The 22,227-nt window shown below is 36.7% G+C and overlaps 1 protein-coding gene across 3 annotated transcripts in view; it reads left to right on the top strand.

Moving 5' to 3' along the window:
- The window catches only part of TRPC6 (transient receptor potential cation channel subfamily C member 6), a 112,467-nt gene extending 92,432 nt beyond the window's left edge, over window positions 1-20,035 (top strand). For 2 of the 3 annotated variants that reach the window (XM_007448548.1, XM_007448547.1), the window contains 8 exons: window positions 2,709-2,942; window positions 5,323-5,587; window positions 6,825-7,020; window positions 8,037-8,240; window positions 9,899-9,973; window positions 17,297-17,380; window positions 18,841-18,916; window positions 19,620-19,771. In XM_007448548.1, the coding sequence (XP_007448610.1) occupies window positions 2,709-2,942; window positions 5,323-5,587; window positions 6,825-7,020; window positions 8,037-8,240; window positions 9,899-9,973; window positions 17,297-17,380; window positions 18,841-18,916; window positions 19,620-19,771 (1,286 nt within the window). Of the gene's footprint in view, window positions 1-2,708; window positions 2,943-5,322; window positions 5,588-6,824; window positions 7,021-8,036; window positions 8,241-9,898; window positions 9,974-17,296; window positions 17,381-18,840; window positions 18,917-19,619 lie in introns of all 3 variants that reach the window. The other variant, XM_007448546.1, reaches the window with a different exon arrangement.
- Window positions 20,036-22,227: the final 2,192 nt, after the last annotated feature.

The raw sequence follows: 22,227 nt of genomic DNA, 5'->3' as shown, positions 1-22,227 counted from the left end.
GCTCCACACTCTGGCCACATCCCATCTGCAGGCAACTGGCAAACTAGGGAGCATCCCAAATTGAAAGCAACCAGAAAAGGGAGTGGCTCTTCCAGGGAACAGCACTTGTGGGAACTGGGGAAGCTTACTCTGGAGTGTGGAGGTAGGGCAGAACCCCGGGATTGTGGAGCCTGAAGTTTAGTTATTTGGAGGGCCCCATTTAGAGAAAAAGAAGACAAAACAGAGCCCTAGGAGGAGCCTGGGCAGATAAGGCATCTTGAAGTTTAAATTTTATTAGCTTTGTGAGAAACGTGCCTCTGCTGTAGAAGCATAGATTTAATGAGTGCACAGGTGTTTGTGCTTTGTTTTATTCTGTTTTGTTTTAAGAAATTTAAAGGCAGAGAGAGCAGACTCATTCTCTTCTCTCAAGGGCAGAATTAGCACTAACAGGTCCACAGTGAAGGGATGCTTCCTAAAAAGTCAACAATGGGATGAGCCGTCTTCAGAAGTAGTCATTCAGGACGAATTCAAGAAGAGGCTCAAACCTGTGGAGAAGTCCCCTGCTTGCTGGAGAAGTTGGACTAGATGGGGGATTTCAATCTATGCTTGGCAGCTCCTGGGGGTCCACAGGGGAAATAAGACGGGAGCTCTTCCTTCAAACAGAAGAGTTCGCTGTATCTGTTTTATTTTTTAAGCTTTGGTGAGATATCATTTTTTACCAAAAACTGTACAGCTTAGAAGATGGAGAAGTGGGAGGAAGAAGGAGAGAAGCTTTGAAAACAACTAAACGATATGAATTTAAACCGCCCTTTAATTCCTATTCTTCAGTTACTCTATCCTTTTGTCCTATTGAGGAAGCTGGCAGGAATCCAGGGACCACAAAAAAAGGCTGCCCTCAGATTTTTTTCACCCCTGCTCATAGTTGTGTGCATGCACGTATGTGTGCATGAGTGTACACATGTAGTGTGTCCTGTTTTAAATCTGATCCACTAAAGTATATATGAATTCAATTCTAGTCTCCTCTGAATTTGTAATAATTCCAAATAAGTAAGTTGTGTGCTACAGTGAATGATCATTTTGAGAAAACCACATAGTAAGCTGTTGGAAGAGAAGATACCATGGCTTTTTTAAACCCCTGAAGGGCTCTACAGTCATTCACATGGCACGTCATGATAAAGGTTCATGACAAATGTGGGGACTTGGGGAAGGTGCTTGGTAGGAGAAAGGGGAGAAGATTAATTTCAACTAGGGGACCATGGAGACTTGTTGATGGAGGTAGGCTTTGATGGACTGTTGGAGTTTGGTTTGTACTTCTCCAGATGGTTGTAGGAGGAGGCGGGACATCAGAGCATAGGGATCTAAAGATAATAGGGGTAAAGTAACTTCTTTTTAATAAAGTAAGATTTTTCAGATGAAAAAAGAAAATGTGCCAGACATAGGAAACTTTAAATAGTAAATGCTCAATCAATGTTAGTTATTTTTTCAAGTGCCACGCACTGTGCTTTGCATTTTACATGTGTTATTTAAGTCTCATAACAATCCTGTGAAGTAGGTACAAACTACTATCATCCCCATTTTCCAAATTGAGTTTTAGAAAGTTTAAATAAGTTGCCAAGGATTACACAGGTAATAAGTGAAAGAGCAAAGTCTCAAATCTGTGGTAGTCTAATTCCAAAACCTATGCTCCTTCCTGAGTACCACATTAAGTTTTAGAGCGAATATGCAACATTATTAATAATTCCACCATCAAGAGACAACTACTATTAATATGTTCCTGTAATTACTTCTAGTCTTTTACTATGCTTGTTTTAAACATAAAGCCATTACAATATATAACATTTTTTACTTAGCATGCTTGAATGTTTATGACATAAACATTTTCCAATGTGTATTAGTCCAGGTCCTCCAAGAAGCATATGCAAGACAGGATTTAACGTACAACAGTTTTATTAAGGAAATTCCATATGAGAGAAAATGGAAGAGAACTGAAGAGAGCTGCAAGGGCTGTAAGACTGGGATGCAAGTCCAATCTTGAGGGAAGGAAAGTAGGGTAGAAGTATCCTAGATCTCCATCCAGTCTAAAGAAAGTTTAACAAGGCTGTCAGGAAATCCTTGAGCCAAAGTCAGCCATCAAAGGAGTCCCATGTCTCTGAAGAAGGACTGCCTTCAGTCACTATTGGGGAGCAGCCCATGGGAAGCATGGCCTTAGGGCAAAAGTGGCAGTAGTTTTCAGAATGCTATAGCTGAGGCCCACGGCCAATTAAATTCCTGTAGTTGGAGGTCTGGGAGGTACATTCCTGTGGCCACTACCCCATGGTAATTAAAATATCATATGAAATGGCTGCATAATATCCCATATGTAGAAGTCCCATGGTTACTTCTATTTTGAGTGTGTGAATGTGGGTGTGTTTGTATGGTTTGATTGTTATAAAGAACCCTACAATGAACATTTATTAATGTATTTTTATGTATAGAATTAATGGATCAAATCATGTTTGTTGATTGAATGCCCTTGATGAAATTTGTCACATTGCTATAAGGTAATGCACTGATATTGTTGGACTCTAGGATTTGTGGGGACAAGATAATTATGGCTGGATGGGTGGGATGAGGCCAAATTTTGAAGGGTTTTGAATATCAGCCTGAGATCTTTCAAATTTATTTTGTTTTATTGAAGAGCTAAGGCTGGAATGAAGTTGAATTGATATTTTAACCTCTTTCTAATACAGGCATGATATGGACTGAATGTAAAGAAATTTGGACTCAAGGCCCCAAGGAGTACTTGTTTGAGTTGTGGAATATGCTTGATTTTGGAATGTTGGCAATCTTTGCAGCATCATTCATTGCAAGATTCATGGCATTTTGGCATGCTTCTAAAGCCCAGAGCATCATTGATGCAAATGATACTTTGAAGGATTTGACAAAAGTCACATTGGGAGACAATGTGAAATACTACAATTTGGGTGAGTTTATAGGACACAGTCAATATAAGTTTATGAAATGCAGAATTTTCTTATAAAAGTACACATCAGTAACAGCTTGATTACTACTCAGCTCTCATAGAATTGTTGGTCAGTTTCCAGCTTCTTCAGAGTATCTGTATCTGAAGAAGCATGCTTTCTACCTCTTCCCTTGATATTTCTTCTGGCTGGAAACCTCTTTTAATCACAAGAATCATCTCACTTTATCTCTGGGATTAATTGGCTAACCACCAAACTTCACTGAGAATGCCTGTATTATGTCTTGGATTTATTTTTTTCCTCTTGTGCATTAAAAATAGTATACATTTAAGTACTATTTCCATTTAAGGCATATAAACTATTTGAAAGCAAAGGAATCATTGGAGGCTCTAGAGGGCCCCCAATAAATAACACCACTTTTTCTCACCCAGTCTTTGAAACTAGATGAGAGTTAAAACCAAAAGTGAACACGGAGGCCAGATCATCACCTCTAATACTGACAAAGTTCAGGGTGGATGACATAATTCTGAGTTTATTAGCCAGCCGGCTCAGTAATATTGAACCCCAGGCTTAGGCAGATGTATGGACAGCAATGGACAGGGCAGTCTTCCCCAAAGAGGGGTATGGCAGCAAGTGTCTGATCATATGAGATTCCCCCATGGAAGACCAGAGGAAAATTCTCAAGAAAAAAGAGGGCAGAGCTGAACCAAGTACGCTCAGTTTCCACCCCAGTTTAGTAATCAGATAAGTCATTCCACCTCCCCAGGAGGAAAGTGACTAAGCGATAGAAATAGTTTCAGTTATTTGCTTAGGGAAAATCTCTCCTTGTAGAAACCTAGAGTGGGGAAAACAGATTCTCTTTGAATACTTATTTCAAATCCTCTGATAAGATGTCAGTTAACAGTCAATTGACATCTCTATGGATTTTACTGGCTATATCACTTAGGGATTTTTTTTCATTATTTTTTTAATATTTATTTTAATATTTAATTAACAACTTTTAGTGCATAATGTAAGGCTTTTATATATTGTACAGCACAGTGAATGTAGCCATTATTTTTTATAACAAAAATTTTTATTATATGGAATTTTAAAGTCAGAACTATCTATTTATATATTGTACTTATATTCAAAGTGCTATAAAAAAGGAAACTGCTTTTATTAGTTTACTGTATCCTTTCCTGATTCCACTTCTCAGCAAATAAGCAAATACAAATTTATAATTATATTTTTCTTCTTTCCTACACACTGCTTTTCTTCATAATGGTTTCTTAATTAGGTTTTTGATGACCTGATGTAATAATGCCAGAAAAATTCATAAGTGAATAATTATTACATTTTTATGATAAAAATAGACTTGAGTGACCAATATAAATTACTTTAGTAAGTTTAAATAACTCCAGAAGCCCCAAATTACATTATAGTGTAATTACAATTTAAGATTAAATAATGGTATAATTTATTTAGGGCCTTTTTTTCTTTTATTATAGTTTAAGATTAAATAGTAAATGTTATCATTTAGTTAGTGCCAAGCAGTTTCTAAACGCTGAATGTATGTTGACTTACTGGATTCTCACAACAGATGACAGAAGTAGAAGCAGTATTATCTCATTTTTAAAGATGCGAAAATAAAACTAAGATAAGTAATTTGTACCAGTTCTTCCAGCTGACTTTAGGTAGATAGATAGATAGATAGACAGGTAGATATTGGAATTTTTACATATGCTGAGTCCACAGTTTGTACTCTTTCTTTTTTTTTAACATTTTTATTGGAGTATAATTGCTTTACAGTGGTGTGTTAGTTTCTGCTTCATAACAAAGAGAATCAGTTATACATATACATATATCCCCATATCCCCTCCCTCTTGCGTCTCCCTGCCTCCCACCCTCCCTATCCCACCCTTCTAGCTGGTCACAAAGCACCAAGCTGATCTCCCTGTGCTATGCAGCTGCTTCCCACTAGCTATCTATTTTACATTTGGTAGTGTATATATGTCCATGCCACTCTCTCACTTTGTCCCAGCTTACCCTTCGCCTTTCCCGTGTCCTCAAATCCATTCTCTAGTAGGTCTGCGTCTTTATTCCTGTCTTGCCCCTAGGTCCTTCATGACCATTTTTTTTTTTTTTTTAGATTCCATATATATATGTACTTTTAACCATTATGCTATACCCTATGGAAAACATCCAGCAAACCAGGAGGGTAATTTTCTCAGTAAATTCAGAAGCTCAAATACACCTGACACTTAAAGAAGTCCTTAAAGATAAGAGACTTCCATCAGGAACTGGATTGCTAATGTAATTTTATTTCTACCCCAGAAAAGAAGTTACCTAAGTAAAAAACTTAAATAAACTCACCATAACTCTTGTCTTTTCTTTCTCCTAGCCAGGATAAAGTGGGACCCCTCTGATCCTCAAATTATATCTGAAGGTCTTTATGCAATTGCTGTAGTTTTAAGTTTCTCCAGAATAGCCTACATTTTACCAGCAAATGAAAGCTTTGGACCTCTGCAGATATCACTTGGAAGAACAGTGAAAGACATCTTCAAGTTCATGGTCATATTCATCATGGTGTTTGTGGCCTTTATGATTGGAATGTTCAACCTCTATTCCTACTACATTGGTGCAAAGCAAAACGAAGCCTTCACAACGTATGTGCTTTCAGATATTTTGATCATGGAGATCATCGATTAAATAAATGTTAGCTTAACAGTGTTCATATGCATCCATGGCATAAATAATGTTTTGGTAAATATTTCATCTCCAGTTACTCTTTAGCAAAATGAGAGGATTTTAAAATGGGTTGGAAGAACTCAATAATGTAGGCAACCTCCATAATATTAAGTAATTATAGCTAACATTTTTAAGGCTAAGAACTACCTCACACACATCATTTTACTATCTCTGTTTCAGAAAAAAAAAGGAAACTGAAGTTCAGAAAAGTTAAATGATGTGCTGAACACTGCATAGCTGCTAATAGGTAGAAAAGCCAGGACATAGTCCCTTGTCCTCTGTAGCATCTGTGCTCTTCACTGCTGTGTCCTTCTGCTTACTACAGACTCCTGGGATGCTGACTATGAGAACAGCTGCTTCCTAATTCAATTTGTTGGATCTTATCACTGAGACAATCCAATTTATCAAGTGACAAGAGTGTTAACTTATGTTCACCATAGACACACATGTTTTTTATAAAGTGTGTTTGGAATACATTATTCAAATGTTAGGTATTCAGTGTTACAATAAGTATTGACTGAAGCATAACCTATTACCCATATTCCTGTAAAGTTCAGTTTATGAGAGAAATTAAACCACTTGGGCTAAGCAGAGGGACTTAGTTTAAGGTCAATAATTATGCCTAAAGCATTGAAATTCCTACGTAAGACATGTCAGTGATTTTGGTAACATTGACTGTATTTATATTGTCATATTTTCCTTAAGATACCTTAAGACACATACTATTGTAATCTTTTTATTGGAAATTAGTGGAAGTATAGATGAGCAGGAAACCCAAAAGGACTCTAACAGATAGCATTATCTTTTATTAAGTAATACATTTAACACTTCCATTGCCAAAACTATGGATTATTTAAATGTTAATATCTGTGGTTATGTAATTCTGCTAGCATTTACTGAGTGCTTATTATGTTCCAGATAGTGAGCTATGTGCTTCATGTACACAATATTTCCTCATCCTTGCAACAACCCTAGAAATAAATAATTATTGTACCCATTTTACAGAAAAGAAAAACGAGGCTCAGGGAAGTAAAGAGTTTTCTCATGAATATCTAATAACTTTCAAAGACACTAAATCAACTCACTTTTATTATGGTACCTTTTTTGTTTATTTGTACACTTTATCATTTCCTTTCTCTCCTTCTTTTTCACCAGAGTGGAAGAGAGTTTTAAGACACTGTTTTGGGCTATATTTGGACTTTCTGAAGTGAAATCAGTGGTCATCAACTATAATCACAAATTCATTGAAAACATCGGTTATGTTCTTTATGGAGTCTATAATGTTACAATGGTCATTGTTTTGCTAAATATGTTAATTGCAATGATCAACAGTTCATTCCAGGAAATTGAGGTATAATCTCTATACATTTGTATATTATGTGCTACATGATTTAACTCTTCCAGGGATCAACTCAGCATTGGTGGCGACAGTATAGACTGCTTTCCATCTGTTCTTTCCCTTTTTACATACTTCTTTATATACTGTATATACTGTAGAGAATATCTATACTTTTGTATACTTTATATACAGGAATCTAGAAAATTTTAATGCTTTGCTTCCAAACACAATATCTGTGGGTGTGGTGGGATAGTAAGGCGTAAGGATGAGAAATGTTGTGTGATTTGTTATTATTTACAAACTCTTTAGAAATACTATATCAGCATGAATTTATACTTTATTTTAAAAATTATTGCTTCCGAATACCACTATTCTCCAAATCTTGTTTTTTTTTTTTTTTGCGGTACGTGGGACTCTCACTGTCGTGGCCTCTCCCGTTGTGGAGCACAGGCTCTGGACACGCAGGCTCAGCGGCCATGGCTCATGGGCCCAGCCGCTCCGTGGCATGTGAGATCCTCCCGGACCGGGGCATGAACCCGTGTCCCCTGCATCGGCAGGCGGACTCTCAACCACTGCGCCACCAGGGAAGCCCCCAAATCTTGTTTTGAGTGATGTTCAGAATTGACCCTTTCTCAAACTCAGAGTGATAGTATACATCTTTATTCCAGAAATCTTGGTCTGTCTCCCAAATTAATCAAAGTAGTGATCTGTTGCAGAATAAAAAAGTGAATAATTTTTCATAGTGTTTTCTAGAATGTAGGAAAATGCATTTATATCTTTCAACGTATTTATAAACACATGCAAGTTTTGAGAACTATAGATCTATAAGCCTGATAAAATTTTAGAAAGATTTAGGAAAGAGTGTGTGAATAGTATACCTTAACATTTTTGAAAATATCTTGGAGTGGTCTTTGGGGTCTGAGAGTGTTGTAGGCATCATTACTTCCATCTAGTCACGCAATGTTAGAAGCATCCCAGTAATTCTTTTTACTCATTTCCTTGCTGAACTGTCATATGTATTTGTATAGGATGATGCTGATGTGGAGTGGAAATTTGCAAGGGCCAAACTTTGGTTTTCCTACTTTGAGGAGGGAAGAACTCTTCCTGTTCCCTTCAACCTGGTGCCAAGTCCAAAGTCCCTGTTTTATCTCCTACTGAGGCTTAAAAAATGGATTTCTGAGCTGTTCCAGGGCCATAAAAAAGGTTTCCAGGAGGATGTGGAAATGAACAAGGTGATTTGATTGATAATTTAAAATTATATTTTTAAATGCTGAGACCATTATAACCACTGTGCCACATCCCTTATAAAGAAGCAGTCTGTGATGATGTGTCCATCCATTCCCAAATGTAGTCACTTAGCTCAGAGAAGTCCTTTGTCTTGTGTCTGTTTATTAGGAGAACACTGGACATTTCTGCTTAAAAATATAAGAAAAATTCATGAAATGTAACTAAAATAATGTACTACATTATCTGGAGTGGGTACTGAAAGGGAGAGCTATTCTGGGCCCCATTTTTGCTGTTGTAGCTACACGTCCCTCACTTCACCTTCAATTTATACAGCTAGGTATATTTATATACCTCAATTTATACAGCTTCAATTTTTTGCATGTTCAATTTATACAGCTAGCTGATTATTACTTGGGGGAATCTGACAGACAAGTAAGTCCTACATTGAAAAGTTCAGAAATCAATTGCTCACATGTAATATGGGAGACCAGGTTTGGCATTAAGTAGTTCAAGAAAGAAATATTTAAGGAGACTAATTGGAAACAGTAATCCCATGAGGTAGTACCATCTTAAGACTCCATTAAAGAGAAGAGGTCTAGTGCTTAGATGAAGGAGTAGAACAATCACAGTGGGTTTAGAAATGTGTGGAGCATGTGGAATGCTGTGTGGAATGCATGGGGGTGGGGAGGTTACTCTCAGCAGGGAGCTCTGCAGGGGACAGAACTCTATATCCAGAAGGAGCACTGAGGGACTAGATGCCTCCAGAGGAGGAGGGCCAGGAAGGGAACAGGTGTGGATATGGTGTCATATTATGGGGACGTGAAGGAGCTGGCCACTTCCAATTCCCAATTTTAATGAGGAAGCACATTTAATTTTCTCTTCAAAAATAGGAAGAGAGGCAATGGGCAAAAGTTGCAAATAGTTCATTTTTAGTTCTTTGTAAATAAAATTTGTAACAACCAGGTCTGCCCAACAGAGTGGTGGGCTGTCTTGTGAAATAGTGAGCTCCCCATCATTGCAAGTAATCAATAAATGTTGGCTGACAAACATTAGGAATTTATAGGTTTTCCTACACTGGTGGGCAACTGAGCCAAATGATTGTAAAAGTTCCTTGCAGCTATAAGATTCTATTATTGAATGATTTGCTACTTACTATGTGAGATTCTCAAGTTAAGCTCCCAGAGTTCCAATTTCCTCAACTGTAATATGGGAATAAAAATTGCATCTACATCATGAAAATCAAATCAGATAAATATGTAAAAGTGCTTTGAGAATTCTAAAGCCCTCTTTAAATGTATTATCATTATTTTGTATAGGAATTTTGGAAAAATATGCCATCTTTGGTGCTCTCCCAAATGTATAAATTACAGAACTCAGTGTGTTGAGTGGCAAAATTTTCCCTCACTTTACTTAATGTTATTAAGTGTGTAGTTTACAGGTGTGATTAGAGCTGCAACCCAAGACAATTCAGTCTCCAAAAGGAAATGTCCAAGTACTCACCAAAGGGAAGACCTCAATAAGAATATGTTTCTCTCATTGAAACTTGCTGGAGAATTGGACCAGATGGCTTTTAGAATATGGAATAAAGAAAGAGTGAAATTCATTTTATAATTCCCAATGTAAAATTAGTGATTGTACTTATTTTACTCTCTATCTTTAAAAGAGAAATGAAGAAAAGAAATTTGGAATTCTGGGAAGTCATGAAGACGTTTCAAAATTATCACTTGACAAAAAACAGGTAAGATCACATTTGAAAATATGAAGCCACGAGTAGGTTCAGGCCTTCTACTCAGAGAAAAGGACAGATGTTCAGAAGCAATTTCAAGAAACAGTAGACACATTAAAGAATTAACAATTTAACAATGCTCAAAGAATCTGTTATTGAGAAGTAAAAATAAGCCTGTGTCCTGTTAATCAGCAAAAAGAATTACATGGCTGTTTAAGACAGATAGTAAACAAGTATATTGGGGTACTTATGGGTGATGGAATATAGAAATTTTGATGTAAAGAAGGGAAAATTGAAACAATAAGGACCTGATGGAGATATAATTAACTTAATTCTCGGCAGCTCAGGTGGAGATTATGCACACCTAACAGAGCTGCATTATTTGTCAGTAATCAAGAAGCTGTCACAAAAAGGCATCCTGAGAATTTAATGGCTCCTGTCATCAGCCCAGTTTATAATGAGCAATGTACCCTGGAGCTGCATCAGCTCCGTAATTTGGAGTGGCAAAATCCCTGATGCTGAGGACTTTTGCTTCATTCTGGCAGCAGGCACATAGTAGGGGTACAATAAATGCGTGTTGCTGAGGGAAATTATGAGAGAATTCATTAGAAGGACAGTGTATCAGGTGGGACTAGCATTCAGTTGCACATATCACAGTGTTTTCAACAAGACAGTTGTTTTTCCCCCTCTCATTTAACTCTCCAGAGTTGGCAGTACAGGACTGTTGCCAGGAGTGAGTCTCTGTGATTTTCCTGGATTTTTTTGTCATAGTCAGATGCAAGATGACACCTTCACCTCCAGACATCACACCCACTTTTCAGGCATGAAGAAGGAATGGGGCAAAGGAAAAGTGGGCCCCTAGCTGAATCACCCTCAGAGATGCCTCCCAACAATTTCTGTTATTATATCTCATTAGCCAGAACTCTACTACAGGGCCACCCCAATGGGACACAAATGCCAAGGAGGGATGCTATTTTGTTTTGTGTTTAAGCCAAGTAAGTTACCTCCTCCAACAAAATAGGAATAGTCTTATGTATTGATATAGTATTGATATAGCTAGATTATTGAACCAAGTAGTCAGAAGATTGGGATCTCATCTTATCTCTGCCCCTTTAGCAATTCGTTTGACTTCTCTGAACCTTAATTTCCTCATCTACAAAATAGGAATGATCAAGTTGTACAGCCCATCACACAAAATTGTTGAGAGGGTTCAGTTGATGCTTTGTAAATCACAAACACTATTATACAAATAGTGAAGTACTTGTTATAAAGAAGCAGCTTTTTGTTATTTGGTTATGAATAACTCAATAAAAAATTTTTCAAAAATAGGTCAGTGTGAGTTGGATTTTATAGTTTTCCAGTAAGAAATTACTTGTGCTGAAAGTATGATGAATGCATGATAACAATAAAGCGTTGGACAAATATGAGAAAAATTCAAGGGGGATCAACATGCCTTTTATGCCTTTTTTTCTTTACGATAGAAACTATAGTGTCTTTCAAATCAAATAATTTTATTTTCTTTAGAGTTTCTCAAAAAATGTGGAAACTTAAAATTTGTTTTAATCATCTGGAAAATACATTTTATATTTTTTAAACATGGCTTGGATTACTCTACACTTTCCGATAGCAGATATTTCAATCCCAGGTGAAAGCAAATTCTTTAAGAGCAATACGAAGCCTCTGGTATCTGATCACAGTGGTAGATCAATAAAATGTTGATTACAATGTCAGCTGAACCTTCTAGAGACCCTTTTGAGAGACTGTTTATTGTGGCAGCCATGGGAATGTACGGCTCATATTTTCTTTCGAGAGAGCCTGCTTCAAGGAGTTCGGTCAGCTGACAGCCTCCAGCTGCAGCATCTTTGGGGTCCCCTCAGCTTTCCCGCCATGGCCATGCTCTTTAGGTCCCGGACAGTTCAAGCCAACACAGGACCTCTCTTGGGGCACTCTGCACCGCAGCTCCCCGTTGGGCTGGCTGACTTTCTCAGACAATCTTATTACTTTTCCCTCTTTCCCAGGTGAGCCACGCCTCACGGTCTGGGAGCTTTTTATGCCTTCTGCTGCCACTTCCCATTATCTTTCACAGGCATAATTCTGAATACATCTCATATTTCTCACTTTGTCTTGGCATTTGATTCCTAGAGGACCAAATCAACACAAGTGTCTATTTTCCCTTACCATTTAAAATTGTGGTGAACAAAACTGAGACATATTTCACATAGCTTGCTTTTGCTTGATACATTAACTATATTCCTGAGAAAATGTTTTTTAAAGCAACCATTTATAGTTCCAATCAGTTTTGCCTGTTGCTGCTGTGTGTTTTCCCTAACCCATTTGCATGGCTTTTGCTCATTCTTTTTCATAAAGTCTATGTCTAAAATGGCACAGTTAAGTTTCTATTTTGCTGGGGTCTTCTTTCTTGGCTCCTTGAAAGTTAAAGTGGTTAGGTCGCACAAAACCTCCTTCACATCTGCTTCCTTCACATCTGCTCCACAGACACTATATAAATCAGTCAGATGAGCCATATAAAAATACTTTTTAGCATATCTATTTATTATCTTTAATCATCTCCTTCAGCTCCAAGTATCACTGACTTTGATGGTTAGCATTAGCTTTTCGGACATATAGTCTGAAAGGACAGCATACATTAATATTCAGTCTCTGCCATACTGTATTACATGTGTAAACCTGAAAATGCCAAATAACTTATTGAATATTTTCTCTGTTCCAGCTCTAGAACAGATCCCCTTCAAGTTGTCAGTTTCAGAGCAGGTTTTACATGCCATGGACCATAGGCCAGTATGGAGCGTAGATGTTATTTTAGGATTTTGGGTCCATTCTGTACTGGATTGAATGAGATGTGGAGATTTTTTTTTTTTTATCAGTTACATATCCAGAAATTATGTCCTTTAGCTTCTAATTAGGTCAGGGGCTTTCTTTTTAGTCATCTGATGAACGAGTTGTATAATGTAGTGGTTCCAATTTGTTACTATCACCAGGGTCACTTCACCAGATGAATTTGTACAAATTACCCATCCTCTTCTCTAGGTCTATAGAGGTAAAATCGCTGGCCATGGGGCCTGGAAATGTGTATTTTAATAAGTACTTAGGAGATTCTAATGCTCATCTGGGTATGGGAATCACTGAGTATTTCATTCCCTGAATGACTTAGTCATGGACATGAACACATCAGTAAAAAGCAATATTCAGCAAAGTGTCTCCAAAAGAAATAGAGCAGATTAAAACTAACCATGAAATAGGCCTAAAGCCACATAGTAGATACTTATCCTTCTGTACAATAATAATAGCTGTTGACACTTGTACAACATCTACTATGTCAAGCTACTCATTCTACACACCTTATCTCTTTAATCCTCATATTAGTTCTAGAAGATAGTTAATATTATTTTCCCTATTTTATACATGAGAAACCTTAGATTAACAGAGGTGAAATGACTTGCTCAAAGTCCCACTTCAGACACATGACAGAGCCAGAATTCAAATCCATATCTGTTTGATTTCAAGCAAGAGCTTTTACAAGCACTGTACCACATGGTTTCATGTCATATGTGCACCCCCTGCTGACTGATCATATTTCCTCTACATTTTCAGTTCATTGCTTTGATCCCTGCCTCAGACCCCTCAGTGTGGGGAATGGGAGACTGACTCCTAGTACTATGTCCAACAACATAAAAAATTCCCAAGCCTGAGGCTTACTTGTTATTCTTAATGAATAGCAAACAAGTTATTTAGTGTTCCTCACTCTAATCCTACAATGAAGCTGCAGCAAGATAAGAAATGCTAATATCAAACTAATTACTAGGATTAAAAAAAAAAGAAACATAAAGAATGCAGGAAATGCAGTAGAGGGTATGGGGAAAAAAAAGGACAGGCAGTGCTTTATTCAGAATCGGAGTGTGTATTTGCATTAGACAGGAAGAAAGCTTACACCCAGTCCTTCCTGCTTCTACTCAACAAGCTCCCCTTTCCCACTCCCATCACATTATGCGTAAGTGCCATCTATAAATGTCCAAATCACTAAGGTTTAAATGTTATTCATATTGCCAACTGAATTCCCTTGACTTCCCAATCTATTTTAGTAGCTGTACATCAAAACAAATATAAATTAGAATTTTCTGCCACCAAGTGGTAATAATGCTTCTTTGCACCATTGGGTAAGTTTCTTCTTACATATTACTCCTTTGTGTTATTAAATTTTTAAACATGTATTTGTTGAATACCTACTGTATATCAGAAACTGTTTAGAAATTTTTGCTAAACAAATGTTATATTTGCATCCAAATTCATACTTCAGATTTAGAGCAAAACTCTTCACATAAAAGTGATCCAAATGAATTTGTAACCATTTAGTCATATACCATTTAACTATACTAGTGGTTCCCACTGAGAGGTAATTTTGATTCCACACTACCAGCAATCCAGGGTGCATTTGTAATACCTGGAGACTTTTTTGGTTGTCACAACTAGAGAGGGGAACTGTTATTGGCATCTAGGGTGTCAAGGCCATAGGTGCTGGTAAACATTGTACAATGTACTGGAAGCCCCCCACAATAAAGAATTACCCAGCCCAAAGTGTCAAAAATGTTGCAGTTGAGAAATCCCAGACTCTACCTATTGGGTGCATGCAAAGAGGAACTGTGTGTTATAAAACTGTACGACACACTGTAGCTGCAGTCATTGACATGTTAAGATCTACAATCCGGAAAATCTACAATTATACCCATTCTCAAATGAACAGAAAACTGTTTTCTGGCTTTCCTGGTACTGTTACCTCTTCTGTGTCATCCAGGGTATTAATTTTTAAGTCATCTGCCTCAGACCTTAAAACCATGTTTCAGATTTATCTTTCCTGTGTGGCTGAGCTGCAGCCAGTTGGTTCACGAACCTATATTGTACACGTCTTGCATAGCAAGTTGTCCAGAAACCAGGTGAACTCTATTAGTTACCCGAAAGCACTTCTCCCTTCATTCATTTCACCAACCAACAACTTTTGAGCACTTACCATCTGCCGGACAGTGATGGCTCTTAAGGCACTGAAATAAACTAAACAAAGTCCCTCCTTCTGTAGAGCCCAGGAGAATGTAGAGAATAACCATGTAAACAAGCCAGTGAATAAAGTAATTAGCAATTGTGAAGCACGTTATGAAGGGTACAAAAGGCCTAGCTTGCTCAAGATCTATATTCATGGGGTAGGCAGAGAAAGCCATTTGAGGAGCTTATGTGTTGAGCTAAACTCCAGAGGATCAGACAAAGCAAGTCAGACAGGTAAAGAGCCAGGAAGAGTGTTTCAGGAATTGGCAATAACAAACCTTAAATTAGGAAAGAGCAAATGAAAAAAAGCCTGCATAGTGTTAATATAATATTAAGTTTACAAAAAAGGATTATTGCTATAGGCATGGTGGGCTGTGGAGCTGCCTTAATTTGGAATGACCGGCACAACGAGTATTAAGGTCCACACATTCATCTCTAAAAAACTTTCAAAGAAGTATAATTTTTCACTTTCTTTTTTCCATGAACACCATCTGGATGTGTTAGTGGCCTCTAACAAAAGAAGGAGACATCAAATTAATGATTTGCCACCATGAGGCTGTGCATTCATGAAGAGATGGACGTGATGCACACAAAGATTCCCTTTGCCTGATTATGAACCTGTCCTCACTCTCCATGCTTTATCATAAAAACTGGGGGATGGAAGTGATGACTCTGGTCATCATGTTTAATGATGTCTTTAAAGCATAAATCATAGTTTGAAATCCAGGAATCATATCTAATATATTAAATATCATTATATTTTATAATATTATAAAAATAAATGATTATGTAATTTGAAAATAAATATTAAAATATTATTAAAATATGTTGAAGTTTGCATTTGTTTCACAAATTCATAAATTAGTAGGACTTGAAGGACTATAGAGGTCAACTAGGGCATTCTCTTCACTGTCAGAAGAGATTGTAGTGTTTCAGCTTCTCACCTAGTATCCCACAGCTAACCTGTGGCAGAGCCAGATTTGAGTTTTCAGGTTTCTGTCAGGTGCTCTTCTACAGAGCCCAAGCTGCCTCTCTGGTTAATTTGGTCAATTGTAAAATTTTACCTTAATTTTTTAAAAGTTAATATAAAGTTAAAAAAAATATGGACATTTTGCTGACATTATTAGAGAGGGTGAAAGAAAGAGGCAAATAGCTATATGGAAAAGGATGCTATCTAAACAATACCTTCACAATGAATATGAATCTTGTCAGCCTTGCCATACTTTTCCTATTATTATAACTCAGCTAGATCATAGTTATTTATGTTATTCATTAAATACTCAGAACATAGCAGAGCACCTTACATATAGAGGTCAATTACACATACCTGTTTAATGGATAAATGTGTGCATAGCTGCTTGAATTCAGCATGTGGCCATTTAAAGCATCAATGCATTGAAGTTAAGTCAAGGATTTTAACTGAGTCTCATTGAGCTTTACCTGTAGCAACTTAGATGTCATTGGGAAATATAAATCATGGCTGTCTTAGTAGATAGTCTTGAAGTTTCTTTTCCCCTGGAAAAGAGTTTTGCACCCCCAAAAATATATATTTGGAGATGCTGTATTTTGCTCAATTCCTCCTACTTATTTCTTTGTAAAACCATGTTTTCTCTTTAGAAAATGCCTTAAAGAGGTTTTTAATCATCCTCTTAGAATGTTAATATGGTACTTTACCATCTGTCTTGCAGATTACCTTCCTTGTTATTTTCCTATTCAAGCAAATGTATTATTTGAAAAGTGCTGCCCAGATAGGATACTATATATATATCCTAAAATTCAAATGGTTTATTAGTGCTTTCTTGGCACCTGAATCCTCTCCTACAACAAAGTCTTACCCTGGTGTTTCTTCAGGAGTCTTATCACAGTCTCTACTGCAGGTGTGGATGGTGTAGTCAATCATGCTGGACTGTGGATCCCTCATCAATGGACTTCTGAGATCACCACCATTATTTTCTCAACTTGTTTGTCTCTTCCTCCACCAAGGGTGTATCTGTGGGAATGTTAAAACATGACTCTCATGACAAAATGATTGATAGCCACAAAGTCTAAGAGTGTCCTCAGACAACCTCTAATAGACACTGAGAGGCTGAACACACCTAAAGTGTCTATGATTTGTCTTGGAAGACAGAATATTAAGCAAATTAAGTTAAAATGGCACTATACATATAGAAAAGATTATTTATATATATGAGACTTAGCTCACATATATAGCTATGAGATAAATATCATCACATTGAAAAAAAATTAAATGATAATCAATTTCTAATTCTTTTCAAAATACAGTTTGGACACAGTAAACAATCAAGCTTAAGAAGTTCAGAAGATTTCCAGTTAAACAGTTTCAATAATCCTCCAAGACAATATCAGGTAAGCATGAATTTTTAAAGAAATAAGACTAGTTTTTTGTAATATTTAGAAACTCAAACTATGTGATTATTTAAATGAAAATGAACTGTTATGATATTTTTCTCAATATAAAAATAATACACTAATTCAAAAAAATATTTATTGAGTAACTACCACATACCATGCACTTTCTAAGTACTAGAGATATAGAAGTGAACGAAATAGATGAAGTCTTCCCATCATGGAACTTAGAGCCTACATGTTTATTGTAAAAAGCCTATCTTACTAATGTGAATTCTCCATTGTTGTTCTTTTCCAAGTTGTTTGGGTTGTTCTGTTTCTTTGCCTTTCCATATAAATTTTAGAATTGATTGTGTATTCCAAAACTGTGACTGTGTTGAATCTATATATCGATTTGAGTAGAATTGTTGTCCTAACTATATAAAGTCTTAAAAAAAAAAAAAAAAAAAAAAAAAAAAAAAAAAAAAAAGTCTATCTTACAAAAAACATAAAGAAGAGAGTAAAAATCCCCACCACTGAGAAGTAAAGACTACTTACTGTTCGTGAATATTCTTCCAGATGATTATATGTATGTATATAATTTTACATATATTTTAATATTATTATAGAAATGTATATGTAATATTATATAAATGAGTTAACAAGACTTATATAATGAATAATAGTTTTTCACTTCACAAAACATATATTCATATTAATTTTAATGGATGTACTATATTCATTTGTACAAATAAATAATCCTCTATTGATGGACATTTAAGATTTTTTTTCACTATTATAAGTAAGACTACTATGAACATACTTGTCCATGTACCTAATTACATCATTAAGATAAGTTCTTGAAAGTGGGATTTGACTATCGTTTAGTTTAGGGTTTAGGTAGTAAGATTTGGTTTAGCTATATATCCACCCAGGACTTCCTGCATACTTGCTGAGCCTCTTACTTTTTATGAAAAGTACATAGTAAAAGCAATATCCTCATGGTGGAAGCTCAAGTGCTGGAGAAATATTATTACATCGAAGCTAGCCATTCCTAAATTATTAGCAAGTATAAAATCAAAACTGGCTCCATTTCTTTGTAATGCAGGGGAAAAGCCATAAATGAGGGCACATTTGCTTAACTTTCCATTTCCACGTGCAGAAGTGCACACCTCTGACCTGCCCAGCTGTTAAGGCTGTGTCTTGTTCTAACACTTTCAAGTAAAATACAAGCAATGAACATCAAGGATTAGATGTTTGCACTGAACTTATTCTTTTATCAAGAATTAACTTTTGAGTCATTAGTCCTGGTGATGTGAATATTACTTTTAAAATCTGGAGATAGTATGCATCCCCTACCAGATAAATCATCTTAATCTTTCATAGCTATCATTTCTGAGAGAAAAAATCAGAAACTTATTCCAAATGAGAGATTTATCATGAACATAAAGCTAAGATGGATTTCTCTTTTCTCTGTCTAGAAAATAATGAAGAGGCTCATTAAAAGATATGTATTACAAGCCCAGATAGATAAGGAGAGTGATGAAGTGAATGAAGGTGAGTTGAACACAGGGACAAGTCAGACCCTGAGCATGAGCCAGGACCTGGGGCCTGAAGCAGAGCTGAGGGAGAGCTGGAGAGATGGGCGTGGGAAGGGTGAGCTTCAACAGGAGAAGACAGGATCTCGCCAACCATCAGTACTGCTACATACTGGGGAAATAGGCTATTTCTCTGCAGTTGGGGGCAGATGCCACTTGCTAGATAAGGAACTACAGTCATCTCTTGGTATTCGGGGAAAGTTGGTTCCAGGACCTGTGTGGATACCAAAATCCATGGGTGCCCAAGTCCCTTATATAAAATGAAGTAACTACTACAGTCTATCCTCTGCCTCTGCACACATAAAACCCGAGGATAGGGAGAGCGAACTGTGTTAGAACCGTGGGGGGCTTGGACGGAGAAGGAAGTGGTTGGGGATAGTAAGGGTCCATTGCCCCCAAACCCTGTAACATTTGCCACCAATATTTCCCTTCCACTGACTTCAGGAGGACTACGTTGTAAGTTTTCTCTATAATCTTTTCACTAACCAAAATACTGAGCGGAGAAAATAGAAACCTGCCCCCATTAAAAAGTGATTACTTTTGAAAGGATTCAAAATACAGATGTGTGTGGCATTAAGGCTGATTTCAATCTATCCCAGAATCACTAGTTTCTCTGAATTACATATTTACAAGTGACTTCTTATCACTCTTGTTTTGCAAAGGGGAACTGAAGGAAATTAAACAGGACATCTCAAGTCTCCGCTATGAACTTCTTGAAGAAAAAACTCAAAATTCAGAAGACTTGGCAGAACTTATTAGAAAACTTGGGGAGAAATTATCAATGAAACCAAATCAAGAGGAAAGCAATAGATAATGCAAAGTCTTTCTTTAAAATTCATATTTATTTGTCCACTTGAAGCCATGTTATTTTCTGATTTATTTTTTTAAGTGCCAATATGACCAGCTTTTAAAGAAAATGTGCAAAGATAACTTGGGTCATCCTATTATTTGGAACTCTACTATTTAATATTTTTGATGATTAAATTTCATTATTCAGGCTAAAGTTTGCAGATTGTGATGAAAATTATTCCCAGTTGTTTGGTGCTTGTTTTGTAAACTGCTTTCTTGGGTACAACTATCGTGATGATGTGATTGCCATGTAGTGTCTGCCTGGGAATCATTTTAGCTGCAGGGCAGACACACCATATTGTGGTATTTCCCTGATGGAGATTTCAGGTACCTTCTTGCCTGCTCTATGGATTCCTTGCTGATGACTTCCAGACTTGAAATGTAGAGAAAAATAGTCTCTTGCCATTTAGAGAATACTGTTTAATCATCTACCCTTCTTAGCCCCCACAGAATATGATTGATAATATCTGCAAAATGGGGTTAAATCTTTCCTAAATTTTCTGATTCATCTCTTTGAAAATGTTACACTTACCAGTGAAAAAGTGTTTCCTTCACTGAACTCTGGAAACATAGTTCAGCTCTGTGTGTGTGTGTGTGTGTGTGTGTGTGTGTGTGTGTGTGTTTGCACATGTGCATGTGAAATACTTGTCCTATTTTCTTTTGCAGCCAATACAGATACTCAGAAGCTCTTTATATTATACTTTTTATTGTACAATGTACAATTTTTTATTTTATTGAAAAATTATTGGCCAAATAAGAACACTTTATTGGAGAAGTATCAAAGCCACAAACAATTATCATTATTTGCTTCAATTATAGCACAATTTTTGTGCCATTTCCAAGGGGCTTTACAGGTGAATTCCTATGTTTGGCCTCAAATGTAAAGGAAAAAACGTGTTGAGGGAACTTGCAAATACTTAGTATGCCCTACCCTCCTCTCAAAATATATAAACAGAAATTTGAATTCATGAGCATTTACCAAGAGGTTACTATTACTTACTGATGATATGAGGCCATATCTAAAACAACTAAAAGAAAGAAATGAAGGTTCACTATTCAGCTACCCAAAGACTGTCAACATTTGGATGATGCTGAGCATTGACTGGAAGTGCTGCTTTAAATTCAAGCAAATTTTAAATTTCATTTTAAAGATAAAATGGTCACAGGGGCTTCCCTGGTGGTGCAGTGGTTGAGAGTCTGCCTGCCGATGCAGGGGACACGGGTTCGTGCCCTGGTCTAGGAAGATCCCACATGCCGCAGAGTGGCTGGGCCCGTCAGCCATGGCCGCTGAGCCTGCGTGTCCGGAGCTTGTGCTCCGCAACGGGAGAGGCCACAACAGTGAGAGGCCCATGTACCCCAAAAAAAAAAAAAAAAAAAAAAAAGATAAAATGGTTACAGAGAATCTATTTAGCCCCAACTTTGATTTAGTTTACATCAAAAAGCCTTTATGTAACCAGATCAGAAAATACAGCTGAGATTTTTATATACAGTGATTTTGTGTTTATGGTTGTTACTTATTGAGAAATTATTTAGTGATACAGAAAACGTCTGTTTTCAAATGTTTTGTGACAACATTTGAATCCGAAATTTTAAAAATCAACCTCAAAACCAAATGTACTATCTGCAAATTAAAATAATCTAAATGCATAAAGCTTGTGTGTCATGCCATGCAAGAGATTGGCCTCCAAGCCACTATGACAGCAAATGGGCTTGACTCCAGAAGATTCTGGAAAAGGTATTTAGATTTCTCAGTGTCTTTTAAGTTGGGTTGACTTGACAAGATGTAAGTTTTAGGAAATGCAACAGGCATGACTATGAGTTCCTCAGTAAAAGACACTGCCATCAAGTGCCACCTGTTATTGTTCAAAATTAAATGTCCTGAAGTCAACACATTTTCCTTGAAGTGCAGCTGAATTGGCATCTCTTCTAATTTCCTTTTAATTGGAAGATGAAAAGACAACTCAAGCATATTTTAAGAAAGGCTTTAAAAATTCCAGCAAGAACTTAATTCAAGGCATATTGGCAAAGGATTGTCAAAGCACAATGATCCTTCAATTATCTCAAGACCACTGGCTTTAAATCCTGTATTCACGTTGCAGTAAGCTTAATCTTTTAAAATTAGGTGGTTAAGAAATTTAAATGTGTTTATCCAAACTGCTGTCTCTCATATTTCTCCTCTGTGGTTTGGTGCTTTCTGGAAGTTTGGGTACCATAAGGAGGACAGAACAATGATATCTGGCACTCTGACCATACAGCTACTCCCTGAGGCGCCCAGCCCTGCCCGCCCACTCCTCATGGCAGACCATCCACCAAAGAACAAAATGAAGCCCCTGGTTTTGTATATCGCTGCCTAGTTTGACTCTCTGCTGTTCTCATTACTCTGAGACTGAGAAATAACACAAATTCAATATAATTTTACTA

Source organism: Lipotes vexillifer, unplaced genomic scaffold (genome assembly GCF_000442215.2).
Source record: "Lipotes vexillifer unplaced genomic scaffold, Lipotes_vexillifer_v1.1 scaffold593, whole genome shotgun sequence".
Taxonomy (NCBI): domain Eukaryota; kingdom Metazoa; phylum Chordata; class Mammalia; order Artiodactyla; family Lipotidae; genus Lipotes; species Lipotes vexillifer.
This window is presented reverse-complemented; position numbering and strand designations above follow the sequence as displayed.